Source organism: Electrophorus electricus, chromosome 1, assembly GCF_041902795.1.
Source record: "Electrophorus electricus isolate QZ-2024a chromosome 1, ASM4190279v1, whole genome shotgun sequence".
NCBI lineage: Eukaryota > Metazoa > Chordata > Actinopteri > Gymnotiformes > Gymnotidae > Electrophorus > Electrophorus electricus.
The window spans coordinates 4,237,815-4,255,846 of NC_137497.1; the positions used below are offsets into that span (position 1 = coordinate 4,237,815).

General features: G+C 47.7%; 2 protein-coding genes across 2 annotated transcripts; one reads left to right on the forward strand and one right to left on the reverse strand.

Moving 5' to 3' along the window:
- The first annotated feature begins 670 nt into the window (after window positions 1-670).
- On the forward strand, window positions 671-3,945 carry rchy1 (ring finger and CHY zinc finger domain containing 1). Its single transcript, XM_035526252.2, has 8 exons — window positions 671-792; window positions 1,069-1,188; window positions 1,329-1,444; window positions 2,213-2,291; window positions 2,508-2,611; window positions 2,707-2,736; window positions 2,980-3,100; window positions 3,348-3,945. The coding sequence occupies exons 1-8, from the start codon at window positions 739-741 to the stop codon at window positions 3,543-3,545; spliced, it is 822 nt and encodes a 273-aa protein (XP_035382145.1). The 5' UTR covers window positions 671-738; the 3' UTR covers window positions 3,546-3,945.
- Window positions 3,946-4,169: 224 nt separating this feature from the next.
- lrp13a (low-density lipoprotein receptor related-protein 13 a) lies at window positions 4,170-17,888 on the reverse strand. Its single transcript, XM_081698584.1, has 22 exons — window positions 15,242-17,888; window positions 14,692-14,904; window positions 13,951-14,166; window positions 13,398-13,610; window positions 13,061-13,293; window positions 12,779-12,905; window positions 12,414-12,598; window positions 12,034-12,217; window positions 11,369-11,581; window positions 11,242-11,246; window positions 10,892-11,211; window positions 10,464-10,665; window positions 10,208-10,381; window positions 9,874-10,074; window positions 9,220-9,781; window positions 8,950-9,069; window positions 8,763-8,870; window positions 8,370-8,603; window positions 7,744-8,242; window positions 7,315-7,414; window positions 5,864-7,218; window positions 4,170-4,917 (listed from the first exon to the last, which is right to left on the reverse strand). The coding sequence occupies exons 1-21, from the start codon at window positions 15,534-15,536 to the stop codon at window positions 7,195-7,197; spliced, it is 4,428 nt and encodes a 1,475-aa protein (XP_081554710.1). The 5' UTR covers window positions 15,537-17,888; the 3' UTR covers window positions 4,170-4,917; window positions 5,864-7,194.
- Between the last annotated feature and the right edge of the window lie 144 nt (window positions 17,889-18,032).

Consider the following 18,032-nt stretch of genomic DNA (forward strand, 5'->3'; position numbering starts at 1 on the left):
AACTTGGTGTCAGTGTCTCGACTTCCCCAGATTGATCCGGCTACAGAGGACGGAGGGCAGAGGGTAACTTGGAGGAGATCGAACCTGAAGGACTGGTCACTTTGAACCAGTTTCTAACAGCGTGTTTGTTTGTTAGCGTCTAAATGTAACACTGGTAAATATGTTTGTCTAGCTCGTGTTAATGTTAAAAATCGTTAGTAATAAATCTGCCTGTTCACTGCTTGTGTTACATGTGAGCGCCACTATAGTCTTTATGTTTTATGTAAATAAACGTTTGTCCACGTCGAGAGAGTCTGTGCATCCTGCTCCACGCCCTTCGGCACTTGGGCCACTCGTTACATAAACATTTCTAAAGTTAAATTGGAGTCAGTGTTCAAGGTGCGTATCTGTATATCTCAGCCTACTCTTTCTGAGTGGAAATATCTCTCTAATTTTATTTATATGCAGATGTTTTTATTAAGTGAGTATTTTATTTAACATGTGCAAATTGTATTTCGACATACTCAGAGCCTCAGGTTGGGAACCTTGGCTGCAGCCTAAATGCACGTGAATATGTATGAACTGCATTTAACTGAAACTCTGCACAACTACAGATTGAAACTGAAAGCTTCAAAAATCATGTAAACTTTGCAAATGGATTTCAGCGTTCAGTAAGGTTTGCCAAGCATGACACTTTTAACGTGTAATAGTTCCGTGTCCGTCCTCTTTTAAATAAAGTTAGGAAATGTTGAATTAAATATGGCTGCTACAACAACGGGATGTGAGCATTATGTTCGTCACTGTTTGCTAAAAGTGAGTTATGCTTATATTTCGTTCTCTAACATACACATTAATTTAATAAAAGTAAATGCTTGACATAAGATATTTGCATGATCGCGCATTAGATCTGTTTCTAACGATATGTCCAACTAGTTAACGTTATGCTATGTAACCTAGCTAGCTCTACAGTGGGCTGTTTATAGTTACACGTTAGCTAACGTTTCTATTGTTGTTTGGTAATTCGCTAGATTCTTATATTTTTTTAACTTCACGCGTTCATCGGTGTGTGTGTTTGTTTGTTTGTTTAAGGCGCCGTGCTGTGGCAAGTTCTACGTGTGCAGGCTCTGTCACGATGCCGAGGAGAATCACAAGATGGACCGATTTGAGGTGAAGGAGGTGAAGTGCGCGGTGTGTAACGCCGTCCAGGAGGTAAAGCCAGCTACAGTCGTTGCGATGACACGTTGTAATGCCGGGGATGCAGTGTGACTTCCAGCGCTTTGCGTAGGGCGGAAAGCAATGGCTCGCTTTTCAAAACGAGCGTAAGGCCACCTGGTGCCTGTGTGTTTCAGTCGCAGCACGCGTGTGTGGCGTGCGGCGCGACGTTTGGGGAGTATTACTGCGACATCTGTCACCTGTTCGATAAGGACAAGGCGCAGTATCACTGCCAACCCTGCGGCATCTGCAGGTGAGGGCGACTACGCATGCGCGGCCCGAGCTCCTGCCGACATTGCGTTCATGTAGAATCGTAGACCATCCGCTATACTATACACGTTTTCTATTTTCTGGCCGTACTTGAAAAATGGCAATTTTGTTTTTGTTATACGACTGTTGATTTTGTTTCATTGTACCTTTTTTATATTGTACTATGAGAAACAGATCGTTTCAGACAGAGGTCCTTCATCACCTGTGCAACCAATGTGCTTCTGATTTAGTAGGAGGAGGAGCCAGTTTATATATGAACAATTAAATGCTTAAATCATAAAATTAATTCCATGGGGTTCCAAGAATATAGATGAGTTCTTTTTGTTTGAGTTTCCTCATTTCATTGCTGCCATAGCAACAACTGGCAATACAAACGGATATGTTTATAATGTAGTGTCCAGTAGTATTAAAATGCCTTGCCACTGGAAATGACAAATCCTTAATTCTGATGGTGTGAACGTGTTAAAGTGATCAATAAGCCTTCTCTTGGTTTCCCCAATATAAAGCTCATTACATCTCTTAAGTGATACAGTAGACAGTGTCATCATTGTCTACATCTCTTACCAGTAATACAGTAATCAGCTTTATATGCATGCACAGCTAATGAAGGACCTCTGTTCAAAATGTTCTGTTTCTCTGGGAATTCTGTGCACTTTACTACAATGTTGAATATCTCTACATCTCTTACTACAGTACACTGCAGTTACTCACCTGGAATCTTACATTTGTATACCTCTTCTTGCCTTGCTAGGATTGGTCCTAAAGAGAAGTATTTCCACTGTTTGAAGTGCAATCTATGTTTAGCCAGTGATCTTCAGGGAAACCATAAGGTAGGCCATGCCTCCTCATGCCTGTTATCCAGTCAGATGCAGTACTGCCTCATGATTCAAGGGAGTTCATCATGCTGGAGTCATACTGTAATGAGTTGACTGGTTCAGTTCCAGTTCAGTTTTGGTTGTTCTAGCACACAAGTCCACCTGCTTTCAGTAACAGCCAGGTATGTGGAACGTGTCCCACGCAGTGTTGTGGTGTTCATGTTGTTTCAGTGTGTGGAGAATGTGTCCCGACAGAACTGTCCCGTCTGTATGGAGGACATCCACACGTCCAGGATTGGAGCACATGTCCTGCCATGTGGCCACCTACTGCACAAGTCAGGGCAAACTGCACCATACACAGAGCGCCATATGAACACTACTGCTGCTCACAAACAGATGTCTTAAGGGCTTTTATTTTGTTGGTTTCTAGGACTTGCTTTGAGGACATGTGTAAAAGAGGGTAAGTGTTGGAGATGTCTTGTATACACACACACACACTTATGTATGTGTGTGCACACTACTTACAATGTCTTATATAAGTAGAGGATATAATGCAGTACTTCCATTTGGTGGGATGACGTCCACAGGTGGTGTGAACGGAACAATATGATGAGAAATAAACATGTGAACAGGAAGGAGGGAGGATCCCATTCTGCAGTGGAGGGAAAGATAACCGCACCGTGTGTGTGTGTGTGTGTGTTAGTGCGTATCGCTGTCCTTTGTGCATGCAGTCTGTGGGGAACATGGAGGAATTCTGGGAGATGAGGGACATAGAGATTTCCCAGACACCCATGCCTCTGGAGTACCAACATACTACTGTCAAGGTAGAACGAACACACACACACAGCTTGCCGAGCTCCACTTGCCCACACTCCATGGTTTCCTGCTCAAACAGGATCATTTCTGCTCATTAGCCAATCCTCAGGCCCTTTGTGAGTCCAGGACAGTCAGTGTCTGCTCTCTGGGTCTATTAACTGTGTGTGCACAGATCCTGTGTAATGACTGGCAGACCCACTGCTGTGTGTGTGTGTGTGTGTGTGTGTGTGTGTGTGTGTGTGTGTGTGCGCGCAGATCCTGTGTAATGACTGCCAGGCCCACTGCGTTGTGCGCTTCCACGTTCTTGGGCTAAAGTGCAGCAGCTGTGGCTCCTACAACACAGTGCAGGAAGGAGGGCTGATCTCACCCCCAGACCCTACACCTCCGTCGCCACAGCCACACCACCACCATGAGCCGCAGGAGCCTGGAGAGTCTGAGGCTGACACACAGTGACCTGCAAGACCTCAGACCCTGCTCCCTCCTGCTCTGCCCACTTTGCTCTGCAGAGTGAGCTCCTGTCTGCTGCTTCTCATTTGACTGCAGGCTGGTCTGTGGCTGATGGGGCTTTGCATTGTCAGACAGCATCTCCCCCTCTTTGGCTGGGCCTCACCTGTCCAGTCCTTTACAGACCTGCATTGTGGCCGGCGCTGTTGAACCGTCTGAGCTGGGCTTCTTCCAGGATCAGAAATGTGAATCAGGGCACTGGTAGCAAATGAACATGTCCCAATTCACATTTCTCTTACTATCTGTAACATCACTCCATCTGCAGAGAGAACTGTGTGTGAGATGAATCCCTTTTATAGGTGATGATTTAAACTAATAGATTTCAATAAAACTTATTATGGGGAAATAATTTGTTCTTTATATTTTGTAGAGCTCAGTGGTATGACAGTATTTGGTGGTATTTAAATAACTGAGATTGTAGGTGGGGTAATATTGTCTAGTCTGAACCTTTGTTAATTAAATTCCAGTGATCGTGTAGTTTAAAAAAAAAACAACAAAAAAAACAAATTGAAACCAGAAAACAGTTTAATTAGGAAGTACATGAAATTAAAAAGTAATTTTTACACTGACATTTATTAGACTTGAATATGATATGCACATTTATATATGTTCCGTCATGGGCTTTAAAATGTCCTGTTATATAAAAATGTTTAAAATATATGTTCATTTGTAAAAGCAACATGTTAATGGAACTGCACCAGGAGCATGGGGTTTGGGTGGGGTCAGCTCAGGTCATTTCAGCGACCGCGTGTTACAGTTGACTCAGCATCAACACCTGCAAACAGTGGAGTAACAGGAGCTGACAGAAAAACTAATGACTAATCCACTATAACCTTGACAGAAAACTGAAATGGATAATTCACTATAACATTGACAAAGCTCTAATTGCTAATCTAAAAACTGCACGCTTTTTCTTCTGGAGTGATAAAGCTATAAAATAACACTTGTGGTGACTGGTGAAGTCTAATGGTGAGTTACAGTTCCCAGTATACTCGGGTAATTATATGTCTCCTCGGCTCTCATGTGGTGTGGAAATGATAGGGCTGCTCGTGAAAAGTGGATCTGCTGTGGTCCCAGCCTGGCTGGGGACCGGAGGAATGAGGGGGGTGGATGTGTTGACTAGAACGATGGCAGTGTCCAAGGGTGGGGGTGGAGGTGTAGCTACATCAGCACCAGATAGGAAGGTGGTGCCACTTTTGACGTGGAGGTCTGGTGTGCTTGGCTCAGCCGTGGTCAGCAGAATGGGCTTCAGGGTTCCAGGTAGTGCAATCTCCTCGGAGGATTCATCACTTTCATCTGTGTGAATGTTACGCCACAGGACCTGAGACGAAGCATATGCAGAGAGAAAAGCTTCATATGTTTTCAGTTACACACACACCCCCACCCCTCAATCGTCATGATTTATGTACACAGTAAATCCAGAGGAATCCCAATGTCATTCCCTGTGGAGTCATTCCCCATGTAACAGATTAACTACATAGTGTAAAATAAGAAGGTCATCTGTATGAGTCAACTAACACTGGCATCTTTATAAAAACTAACAGTCTTGCTCTGTGTAAATGATGCCACCATGATTAGGAACAGCACTGTTCTCACTCTGTCCATCTCGCTTCTGAAAAACAACCAGCTGCACTTTAACTGTTAAAACATGTGCCTTAAGAATAAACACTCTTTACCTCCAGTTACTCAACAAATTAAATCTGGAATATCATTAAATTGGCTTTTGAGTAGCGGTGTCAGGATTCAGTTAAAAAGCACTTAGGGTTCAGACCTAAAAGGACCTTTAGCAAAACCCTGTACTTTCTTGATCTTAAACTTATGGCCACACTCTCTGAACCAGATTCAGCATATGACTGCTAAAAAAAACCCAACAAATTTCCAACAGTGATCCACTAAAACTAGACTTAATCCACATCTGGGAAACTTGCCCTTTATTTAGACTCTATATGGAAAGATCAGTAGACCTTGTGATTTTCCACCAATCTGAATTGGTTGTGTTGACAAAATGCCAAGAACCTTCCACCTCATTCCACACATTTCCTGCATGCTATTCCCTGCTACACAAGACAGCAGACTCTGAGAAATCTTAAATTTCCCCTAGTAGATATGAACACGGATATATTCAGCAGTATTTCTAGACTGAATGAGTCTTACTACGTGGCCTGATGCTGTTACTTGTCCAACTCCTGTATAAACAGATTCAAGCCTCTCTTGCCAATAGAAACAGTAACCTGTTTCTCGTAATTCTCATCTCCAGCAGTACTTACTGAATGTGCTCCTCAAAAAACTGCATGAAAATGAAGGTCAAAAGGATTAGCTGGTGTCTCCTGCTGTCCTTGGATAACAAACTTTATATCCTTGTAAATGTTACTACACAACACAAATATCAGGCTCGTCACTCCTGGGCTGCGAGCGACACCAACTAGAATATTTATATGAGCACAGTTTACCAAAGAGATGTTCACATGCTCCTACATTCAAATATTTTCAGCTCAGGCTCATTTCATTTTAAATGTCTGCTGTTAATCCTTGAGAGGATGCAAATTAAAGGGCTGAGTGACCGATGTTGCCATATCAGGAACAAAATTGTGAAACAAGCAAACACCCAATAAAAACTAGTTTTCAAGCAGACCAACCGCAACAAAGCTGAACCCTCTGCCTGACGCATCACCACACTTCCTCTGGTAGCAGGAGAATTACTGCAGAATGCCGAGGCAAAACACATTAAATCATAGACCAGATGTGGAGAAAACTGTGCATCAGTGTCCTGTGACCACAACTTGCCTACATTGAGACTCATTTTGCTTCAAGCCAAATTCTTCAGCCCTGCATGTCGTCTGCACTGGCCTCAGATAAGGAACATCTGGGTCATGTGCAGGTGTTTGAGGTCTGACATTTCCCCATCAAAAAGGTGCCTGCTCTCAAGGGCTGGGAGACGCATTGGGCACCGTAAGGGCAGGTAGTTCGTCATCATTCAAGCCCAGACTGAGGACAAGGCAGGCCAGATCTGAGCTGAGCTTCCCTCAGCCCTGAAGCTCTGCTAGGGGGAGGAAGCCCCATGGGTGGGAGATCCAGAAAGAGGCTGAAGCACCAGCAGGGTTCAGACCCCCTACAGCACTGGAGCCTGTAGGTGGTTGGGCTTAGAGCAGCCAAGTCCCCTTTCTACACACTTATAAAAAACTAAATCATGAATTTTCTTTTTTTACTTCCTAAAATGGAAGTTCCCACCCCCCCAGCTGGCACCAAAAGATGGTCAGAGCCTGCTCACTTCCTGGGAAACTAGAAATGAGCTTTTCCCCCACACATCTGGTGGAATTCTAACAGGAGGAGATGCAGTCTAATGAGGCAGGACTTCCTTCCAAGAACATCCATCCTGCAGACCAGCCCAGTGGGGTTGGATTATGCCAGTCTGTAGTAGACCAAGATGAGACTGGCCTGGGATCAGGATGGGAAGGCCCTGTGTGTAGTCTGGAATTATATACACATTCCCAGAAGGGACTACATTTTCCACATAAAGAAGCTCAAGACAAAGTGGCAACACTGGTCTCATTTCAACAGCTTTATTTCATCTGAAGACACTGAGCAGAGAGTTTGGAGGCTAGTCCACCGCAGAGCTCACATCCTGCAGGAGAGAAGAGAACTCCGTTAGACAGATGGCTGTGCCCACACAGTGAAGCTCGTGACAGGGGGGGCACGGCAATCTCATCTACACACTGACATCTGGGGGCACCGTTTCTCTGGTGTAGTTCACTGTGGTAGGCTCCTCCCTCTTCTCCAGATCCCGCATACTGGGCTCCCTCAGGATAGGTTCTGCCTGCCTACACACACACACACGTTGGAAAGCTGCTTTGAAAACATCCGTTATTTAAAAAAAACCAAAAAAACCCCCACCATTATATCAGAGTTTTGAATGCAGAACCAACATTTTAATCAAATTCAAGTGAGCAGCAGTCCCAGAAACCTCCACCTGATGAATCTTCAGATCACAATGAGCAAGGCAATCGAGTTGTGCAAAAGCAAAATACAAAACCAGTGTGCAGTGCATGAACCCCACAGAACTGGACCCTAGAAGCCCTTGACCGTTTGGATCAGCCACGTCCACACCAGGAAGTGAAAGCTCCACGTGACAAGTCGCAGTCATGGTTACCTTTGGCTTGCTGCCTTTTTCCTCCGTATAATCCCCACAGCAACTCCAATTGCGACCACAGCGACACACAGTCCTGCTGCGGCATATACAACGGGACCCTGCATAGCCTCGCCCACGTGCTCCTGACAGCGGTCGCCGCTGTAGCCTGCCACGCACTCGCACACCGTCATCTCGTCCTGCCGCACGCACATCCCATTCCCGTTACACAGCCGAGCACCACATGCTTCCGAATCTGTGCCTCCCACTTTAACATCGACAGCGTCTGCCGGGACCACCTCCACGGGCGAGAGTGGCACAGAACTGGTGAGGACGCCACCGTCGACACCCAAACTCTTCACCAAAACGGCATCCAGAGAATCTGGACCCATTGGAGAAGGGGATTTAGGAATGTGAGAGGTCTTCACTAGAACAGGGCCATCATAAGACTTCGGTCGAGTCGCAGGTGGCGCTGCAGTAACTGTTCCAGTGTCCTCACCAGATTTTGCTTCGTCTTTGAAACCTGAAATCACAGTGAGCATTTACAAACACGGTTCATAGATGAAGGTGTCTCCATTCAGCCCTGAGGTGAAGGCCTGAACTCCAAACCTTTGGACCAGACAGTCTACAGCAGGAGGGAAGGCACTCACAGATCTCATCGGAGCTGTCGGGGCAGTCTGGACGGCCATTGCAGAAGTACTCTTGGGGCACGCAAGCATCACCACGAAGACACGCCCTCGTGCCCGACGGGCAGCGAGAGTCCAACACGCAGTCCGTTTCATTAACGGGGACGTAACCGTGGGCACAGCGGCACGTGCGGCCACCCGGAAACGCCAGGCACAGATGCCTGCAGCCACCGTTCCTGTTAGAGCAGGCGTTGGTGCCTGGAAGTGCGAGACGGCAGTGTGGGGGATGAGAAGTGTTTACGTTCAACAAAGATGTAGCATAGACTAAATCTCATTTGCCTGGAGTGAAATTATATTAAATTCTTTACATTAAATCCTTATTATGTGTGGATAAGTATTAAAAAGGTGGATAGAGACCTTTCTGACTGGTCTTACTGAAGGCCTTCATATCTACAACTTCAGTTTCCACTTCAAACCACAGTCTTGCTCTCTGGTGGTCATCACTGAACCAGCATTTAGTGGAATCTGGAAGAGCAACCGAGAGAAGTTTACATTGAAGCTTCAGAACCCTCACTGGGTTAGCTCCCAGGTGAACAGCACTGACCTTGTCTAGTCACCCAGACCAGGACGCGGTCAGCCAGAGCAAAAGCCACGACAGACTCCTCCAGTTTTATTGCTTTATATTTATATCCATTAATCCCAACTGAGGCAATTACTCCAAGACCTAAAAGGAACACACAAAAAGGAGCCACAGACATCTGACTGCATCTCATCAGTTTTACAGCCCTCTGTTCATTCAAGTTTCTGGTCTTCACCCTTTCACAGCACCGATAGAAGTGTACAAATGCATCTCCATAGCCATGCGCTTCCTCACCGGCATCAGCCCAGTAAAGCACGTCTCCGTTGTTTGACAGACTCAGAGAGATGGGCCGGACAGCTTTAGTCCAGACAGCGGTGCGGTTCTGGCCATCCATGTGGGCACACTCCAAGATTACGCCAGGCGTGGGAGCGGCAGTGGTGTTGGTGCCAGGCACGGGGGAGTTGGTGAAGCAGAGACGGGCACTGGGTGGATGCAGCGCGATGGCCCCCACCGCACCCACAGCGTGGCGGAGCAGGAGGGCGGTGTGCTCGCCCCGGACGGACGTCACCAGCAGCCCCGGACGCTCAGCGCCGCTCCACACCAGGGCGCCCGTGATCCAGTCGACAGCCAGCGCCACCAGCGTGTCTCCACGCAGCACAAACGTAGAGCGGTGGGCAGTCCCGCTCGCGCGGCTCAGACTGAACACGCGCACAGCCATCTGACCCGCGTCCCACACGTATGCCGCACTGTCCCACACAGCCAACGCCGCGGGACGCTTCACCCCAGGGAGGGAGAGTGCGCGCTCCTCCGGCCAGCCTCGCACACCCGCAGCCGTGTGCCGCCTGTGCATATACACCTGCAAACCATACGCAGGTGAAGAGTGAGCAGACTGGAGTGTATGATGGCAAAGGTGTGCAAGCAATCTGCAGCAGTCAGCAGTGCGTGTACCTGTGATATTGCTGTGGGGGTCAGGAGCAGGAGGAAGGCGGAGTCATCAGGTTTGGAGCAGGCGAGTCCGTCCTGATCCAGCTCCAGCAGAGACGGGCACTTGCACACGCCTCTGAGCCCAGGTGCCAACACACACTGGTGAGAGCAGCGCGTCAACACGCACGGGTTCTCCACACTCGACTGCGACAATGCACGAACCACCTGTTTAACCAATCAAAACCACAGCTCTATACTTGTACACAGACAGCACTTTTGCACCCTTAATCTGAGCTTCCTCAGTCAGGTCATGGTGTTTCAGTACAACCAATTCCCCGTCCCAGAGCCACGCAGAGGCTGGACTTCCCTTGATGCCGAGCGCCTGGCCTGGCTGTTTGAGCAGGACCCGTCTCTGCTTGCCCGAGCTCTTCTGGGCCATCTGAACTGTCCCCCTGCGCGTGTCCGACCAGTAGAGGGCACTTTCGAACACCGCCACCGAGAATGGACTGGGACTCTCCGTCAGCTGGAAGAGCTTCAGGGACAGAAAGCTTGAGGACAGTGCTTCTACACAGCAGGGGGGTTAGAGGCCTGCATGCTACAGGGGCTCCAGCTACCTTCATGTCATCTCCCTCCAGTGTGACCGAGCCGATGCAAGCCAGCCCGGCATCGCTCCAGTAGAGTCGGCCGTGGGATGCGTCCACGGCGAGGCTGGCGGGCCAGCGCAGCGGCCCACGCAGCAGCACCCGCCGTGCCGAACCGTCCATCCCCGCGCGCTGCAGCCGAGCCTCCGCCCCCGTTTCCGACCAGAACATCAACCTGAGTGGCACAGAGCAGAGACCCAGGCTAGCCTGGCTACACCCGCATGGGCCGACACTGTGTGGATGGAGTTGTGCAGACACTGGACTTGCATTAATAAAGCTTTGTTCACAAGCACATAGTTAAAATGGCTACCAGCACCATATTCATGCCGCAGTCACTGTTAAACATCTCGTACTAGAATTCCAAATTCCATATTGGTGTGTACATGTGCGTGCACGAGTACCCAGTTTCTGGCAGGAGAGCCAGTGCACATGGCTGTTCCATGTCCTCGTCTATGATGACCACAGGGTCTGCCCCCTGGCCCTCCAGCCCCACAGCATTTATCTGCCTAGCCTCTCCGTCTGTCCAGTACAGGCACCTCCCCACCCAATCCACTGCCACGCACTCCGCCCTCACACCTGCAGGTAGGACAGGTACGCGTCCCGTACAGGTCCGAGTTTTAGCGCCAGAAGTTCCACAGTCACTGGAGTTTCTCTGCTCAAACACACCCAGTTCTGGTCTCAGATTTGCATCGAACTGGTGACCATTAGCCAATGTGGTGAACTAAACTGTTTCTCTATTAATTGTGAGCACCCCAGCTTGACACGGATGAATCAGAGCAGAGAAACCTAAAAATTGCAGAGTTGAATATTTGCTCCAAAGGGTCAGAGCATGGTGTAGTTTAGCACTGTGGTGTGTCATGTGGACGAGCTCTTCTCACCTCGTACCAGAGTGCCGGCGAGCTTGCGGTCCAGAGTGACCCATTCAACTGCGTCTCCACCCACACCCACCCAGTACACCCTCTGCTCACGCCAGTCCACGTCGAGGGAGAGGACAGGCCGCTGTTGGGCGCTGAGCAGCACAGTCCGGTTGGAGGAGTGCAGGCCTAGGAGGAGCAGCTCCGCCTGCACGGATGCCAGAAGGTACGACTCACCTGGAACATGAATGCAGGGTCAGTGGTCACACCAAGCTTTCCTTGGCGAGCCCACAGACCAACCGATACTGTCGCCTGAACTCCATGACCAATCAAAAAAACACCCAAGTAAGTGTTTAGATCACGGTTTCTCAGACCATAGTCGACATTCCTCCATGTACCACTGGTGGTCTCACATTTTATTATGAGAAGTCATTATGGTGGTACTTGGAGAGTCAAAATTTGAGATGGTACAAAAGGTTGAGAACCACTGCTTTAGATGACACCTGTGTGCCAATTTTGGAACTCTGGAATCCTATTCCAAACTGTCTTTTACCATGGGAATCGCACACTGTCCTCGCCGCCCCACCCCCGGGGTGGTACACAGCTGACCATTTCAGAGGTGCTGGAGCAAAACAACAGGTAATCCACACCTCAGAGATTGTGAACAGGTCATGCTGTCCAAATCTTACCTATAAACTTGCAGCTGCTTCCATCAGGCTCCAGAATGTAACCGTGGTTACAGGAGCACTGGAAGGAGCCGTCCGTGTTCACGCAGGCGTGGTCGCACACTGCCGGAGTCTCCGCACACTCGTCCATGTCTACACACTGCACACCGCCATCTACAGGCCGGTAGCCTACCCTGCACCAGCAAAGCTACACATGCAGAGAAGCTTTTGACCACACATCCAAACAGGTGGCTCTAGGATCTGTGACAGGCTCAAAGTCAACAGAGCAAATACAGATTTGCATTGCTGCTCTTCCTCTGCATCACAGGAAATGCATCTACAGGTGCGTGTCCATTACCCTGCCTATACTAAACCATGCGTGTGGATAAGATCTGTAGGCCTACTTTTCCCGTAGGTGTGCTGTAGCAATCCTGTGCACACTGTGACTGGTCAGAGCACGTGTCTGAGCACATTCTGCCCTCATCAGATCCATCCTGACAGTCTGGGAGTCCATTACAAAGGAGAGATGGGTTCAGACACTCGGAGCTCCCACACTGGAACAGGTGAGGGGCACAAGACACAGGCTCACCTGAAAACAAACACACACAGCTGGAGTGGACTATTTATTTGTTAGTATCCGATGGCCTGAGTCCAACTCATACTATACAAGAGCCAGTATGCTCGTGCACCTGGTTCCAAACGCTCACTGTTTTCAGTAGATCATCATCATCATCATCATCATGTGTGGCCTGTGTGCATCAACACTCACATCCAGCTTCATCACCCTCATCTCTGCAGTCTTTGGTGCCATCACAGCGCCAGCTCTGAGGAACACACTGCGTCTGAGAGGCACACTGCCACTGGAACGCACCACACTGCAGAGACTCCTCACAGTTCTACACACACAGTACAGATAGTCCATGGCACAAGAAAACTTAAGAAATTCAACAATTCGTTCAATTGATTAATTCTGTAATAGAATCTTAATGCAGATTCAACAGGACTAAAAATACCACCAGTTCAAACAAGCATGTGACCCACGAGGCCCAACCTGCTCGTCCGCAGCATCGCTGCAGTCATCCTCTCTGTCGCAGATCCAGCCCTGCAGCAGACACTGGTGGCTGTTTGGGCAGCGGAGCTGGGCCTGGCTGCACTCTGTGCGGTTGGCACAGTCGACCTCGTCCGAGCCATCCCTGCAGTCCCAGTGGCCGTCACACACCGCGCTGGAGAGCACACACTGTCCACTGCTGCACTGGAACTCCTGCACACTGCAGACTCCTCCACCTACAGATTCAGTAAGCATGGCAAGAACCCTATTGCTCAAGAACTCCTCCGTCACTGCTAAAGCATGTGTTGGAGTTGATCTGGGTGTCTGGATGAGCCCCCACCACACTGGGCCTCGTCGCTGCCGTCTTCACAGTCTGTCTGCCCGTCACAGACAAAGGACTCCGGCAGGCACTTGTTCCGGTCACAGCGGTGCGCACAACCCCCGTCTGGGTTGAAGCAGTTCACCTCGTCCGAGCGGTCCTGACACTGAGCCTCGCCGTCGCACACCTGCCTCTGCTCGATACACTTCCTACCATGTGCACACTGGAACTCATCTGGGGTCAGAATCACAGGTGACGGGCTTACTCATTGATAGAGGGAGACTGGGAGGTGAAGTCAAGATTGCACTGTGCAGCCACACAGGAACACCAGAAAATACAAAAAAACCAGTCGTGTTCAGAATTGAACTGACCAATGGGCTGACGATTTGAAACTCAGGCTTATAAAAGCCTGATTTGACTTCTGAAATGCCATATACATATAGAACAGAATTCACCCTCAAAACAGGGTGTCGAGCACAGGAGCCAGCATATGGTCTCTAGCTAGCTAACCAGCAAGCATTACTAGCAGGCTGGTCAGTCTGCCTAACCAGCTAACCAGCACGCAGGTGCTCACCGTCCCCACACGCCGAGACGCACTGGTCCTCGTCTGAGCCGTCGCTGCAGTCCTCCTCCCCGTCACACACATGGCTGTAGAGGATGCAGTCGCTGCCGTCCCTACACAGCATGGAGCCCAGCAGGCATCGCCGTGGCAACCCCTCGGCTGCAGGGCCCTCCTGAGGCTTTTCCTGCACCTCCTCCACACCACCAGCATCTTTAGCATCTTCAGCATCTGCTTAGATGTGATCAGAGGAATAAAAGATCATGTGTGCTGCTGAACCTGCACAGTAACTTTGAAAAATCAATCCCATCTTCTCGTAATCCCATATTCTGCACAATGGAGTCTGTATTTCTCCTGCTCTCACACAGCTGATGGAATGCCCCTCTCAGTGTGTGAGAACACAGGGCAAACACCATGGTGCACAGTGCAGATGTAATCCAGACCCAGGAATTGAACAGTGAACTACAGAAGGCCATCAGGGAGCACAGGGCACATGATGGTAATGCTACCAACATCCATCCATGAATGATTGGACACTAGCTTTGCTTAGCCAAACTAGACTACCACTACACACCACACAAATAAAGCTTGATTTTTCTACCTTAGCATCGCAAAAGTAGAAACAAATCAATAACATTGCATTTCTACAATCTAACAGCACAATTTAGGAATGGAGTTATTTTAAGACGATCTCTCTTCCTTAAACCACTCATTGAGATGAGAGCACAGGATGATCAGTGTGCACGTTGAACCCACCACACTGGGCCTCGTCGCTGCCGTCTTCACAGTCTGTCTGCCCGTCACAGACAAAGGACTCCGGCAGGCACTTGTTCCGGTCACAGCGGTGCGCACAACCCCCGTCTGGGTTGAAGCAGTTCACCTCGTCCGAGCGGTCCTGACACTGAGCCTCGCCGTCACACACCTGCCTCCGCTCGATACACTTCCTACCATGTGCACACTGGAACTCATCTGGGGTCAGAATCACAGGTGACGGACTTACTCATTGATAGAGGGAGACTGGGAGGTGTGCTAATTAAAAGTCATTCCAATTAAAACTTCTCTGATCACACCTGTTTGAAAACTTGATTTCGTTCAAAGCCTCACGAATAAGTGAAGTATTGTAAGATACTTGCGGACAGTCATGTGGTGATAGCCTGAGACAAGTCCTTTAAAGTTAACTATTCTCAGTAAGATATGAGAGGCAAAAACACTCAGTCAGCTTTCCTTTGCGCTGAAGATGCCGTTAGGAATGCTGCTCCTCTAAACAAATGCCCACAGCATTAACCAAATCACTTAACAACCTCACCCGTGCTGCACACGGACTCGCAGTTCTCCTCGTCAGAACCGTCGGGGCAGTCTCGCTCACCGTCGCACACGTGGCTAAAAAGCAAGCACTCCGAGCCGTCTTTACACGGAGTCGTGCCAAATCGGCAACTCAGGGGCGTCGTACTCATCTCCCCTCGCACGACGACGACGACTACGAGAGAGAGAGAGAGAGAGAGAGAGAGAGAGAGAGAGAGAGAAAGAGAGAGAGAGCGCATCTGCGTTACACAACCGCAGTCCAGTGCGCTTGAGAGCTTGTTGCACTCAGCCTCTGTCATCAGTTAAAAGGCAAAAAGCAAAAGCGCAACGTCAGTTCAAGTTACTTGAGCAGAGACACCAAGCGCCATAACAACGAACCGAATGACCTGCTGATTAGAAATAATGAGCGAGTAAGTTACTTAATCGGGCACATAGCCGAACGTAATCTCGTGCCGGCGATGGACGATAAAAACGACCGTTTCTCACCGTGCAAAAGTAGGCAAACCGCGCAAACCGCTAGTGCTCGCGCTATCGCCGACCACATGGCTGCAAAACACGGTGAGCTCAATCTGGCCGCACTGCGCGTGGGCGTTTTATAGTAGGTCCAGGTGCGCGTAATGCGCTTAATTACAGTTTAAAAGGTAAACATGAAACACAAATTATTAACAACTTACAACAAACTTAAACACAATTTGAATTAACATGTTTTGTAAATGAGTTACACACACACTGTAAAAAAAAAAAAAAAGTTGAAAAAGTTCCAGCATGGAAAAATAATTTAACATAACTAATATGATTCCAAATGTTGCTTCTAGCCAATCTGAGTAATGTGGTTCCTAAATCCTCAATCAGCTAATCTTAAATCTAAAACAAAGACGCAGACTTCGGAATTAGTAGAAGAGAATAGCTGGCCCAGTCCTTTATTTCAGGATAAGGTTAACAAGCATTACCGAGGCGGAGAATATCCAACAATCAAACAAAGAACCCACATTTTTATACATTTTTCAAAAGTGATTATGCATTCACTCTCCCTTGTTTTACATATTAGTGTAACACATGCCAACTGATATTCAATAACTACACCAGTTGTAACCCGTTACCACTTCATTCCATGAGAAGACTTATTTTGACCTTGTCCTAAGAGATTGTTTTTCTATACCGTCCGGAGGCTGGTGATGAGATAATTTATTTTACCCTGAGTTCTGTTGAAGCCTACCCAGGATCGTCTAATCCAATGTTTAAACCTCTTGTCCCTGTAAACACTATTTGACCTCAGAAGTTTTACTAAAAACATTAAGTTGGGGACGTCTGTGGTTTTCGCGTTTGTCTTCACTGTCGAGAGGGTGTAACGCACCAGCCAGGACCGTGTGCTTGCGGACAGCTTTAGTATGCAGATATTATCGAGAGAAATTTGTGCCAAATAGAAATGCAGTTACTACAGTGGAAAAAAAAAACGTCAAATGAAAGTCACACATGACATTACGTTCCAATAGCAACATGCAGAATAAGCGCCAGAATTAAACTCAAACGCTCTATTATATTATTTTCGTGGCATTCGACCTCTTTACAGAAAAAAACCCAATATATCTATATAGCCTGTATAACTTTGCATTTAACAAAAGACAAACGCTGAATTCGTGTCAGAACTGGTAGGCCCACCGCCTGTGACGTCATCACGGTATCACGAGCCCGGTATCAGCTCGCGGCTGATGACCCTGATCCGATCTGTGAGGACTGTGATGCGCGCGGTACATGCAGTTCAGCAGCGCCCCCTGTCGTGGAGAGCACAATATTACTACATTGCTACGAAGCAGACGAGCAACACTACTATGAGAAGTAGCCCATGGTAGTTTTTTTAAAAGCTTGTTCAAATGTCAACTTCAGACGTAACTGAACAAGAGTACTGGGATATTCACGAGAAAAGTTAAAAACACAAAAGAGTTGTAAACTAGAGGTCGAGTCAGAGAGGACGTTAAGACGTTTTTAAAAAGCAGTTCTTCAGAACCGACAGTGCAGACAGCATCTATGTGGGGTCTGATTCAGGCTGCCCCATTTGGTGCAAACAGTGTGACCCTTATGTAGAAGTATATTCACAAGTATATTAAACCACAGACTGTTCAGCCCAAGTCTGCTGTATGTGTGTTGTGTGTCTTGTGTTGCAGTGCCTCTGATTGGGGTAAACTCTGTCTGCATTGTCCTGTTGCTTCTGTTCGGCTGATGTGATCAGCGGGGTGGTTGATCTCAGACTGAAGAAAACTCACTGAGCTCACACTTAGCCCTTGGCAGTGTGCCAGACTACTGATACTGGTGAATGTTCTTAAATACACAATACCTGAAACTATTCTGTCAGAGTTATTGTTTATGATTTGTTGTTGATCACACTGGAGGACGAAATATAATCTGGTAATTTTGTTACCAAAAAATAAATATTTGGTGACATTTATCAAATGTATACAAATCTTTATTCAATTGTATTAATATTCATTGATAAAATGTATGCAAAGATTTTTGAATTAGTAGCTGAAAAAGTGCCTTATACCACCTCTGAGTCACACAAAATTGACCCAAATATCTCATAGAGTAGTTTGTTCTCTACTTTGGTGTATATTTGTAATGAGTATACAATGTTATCATAGTGAATATTTCTAAACAATAAAATATTACCTCATTCCTCTACACGTCTCTGCCTCATCGATGCCAAGTAACAAGATCATGCGATCACTATCGTATTACTTGTAGTTCGAATTTGGACATTGCGCAGCTGCCATTCCCAGGCGCTAGAGGGCAATAGAGAG

Coding starts and splice junctions, on each gene's coding strand:
- rchy1 (XM_035526252.2), top strand. CDS start 739: ATGGCTGCTACAACAACGGGATGTGAGCATTATGTTCGTCACTGTTTG. Junction 793..1,068: donor TTCGTCACTGTTTGCTAAAA/GTGAGTTATGCT, acceptor TGTTTGTTTAAG/GCGCCGTGCTGTGGCAAGTT. Junction 3,101..3,347: donor ACCAACATACTACTGTCAAG/GTAGAACGAACA, acceptor GTGTGCGCGCAG/ATCCTGTGTAATGACTGCCA.
- lrp13a (XM_081698584.1), bottom strand. CDS start 15,536: ATGACAGAGGCTGAGTGCAACAAGCTCTCAAGCGCACTGGACTGCGGT. Junction 10,075..10,207: donor TCGGCATCAAGGGAAGTCCA/GCCTCTGCGTGG, acceptor TTGGTTAAACAG/GTGGTTCGTGCATTGTCGCA. Junction 7,219..7,314: donor GAGAAACGGTGCCCCCAGAT/GTCAGTGTGTAG, acceptor TCTCTCCTGCAG/GATGTGAGCTCTGCGGTGGA.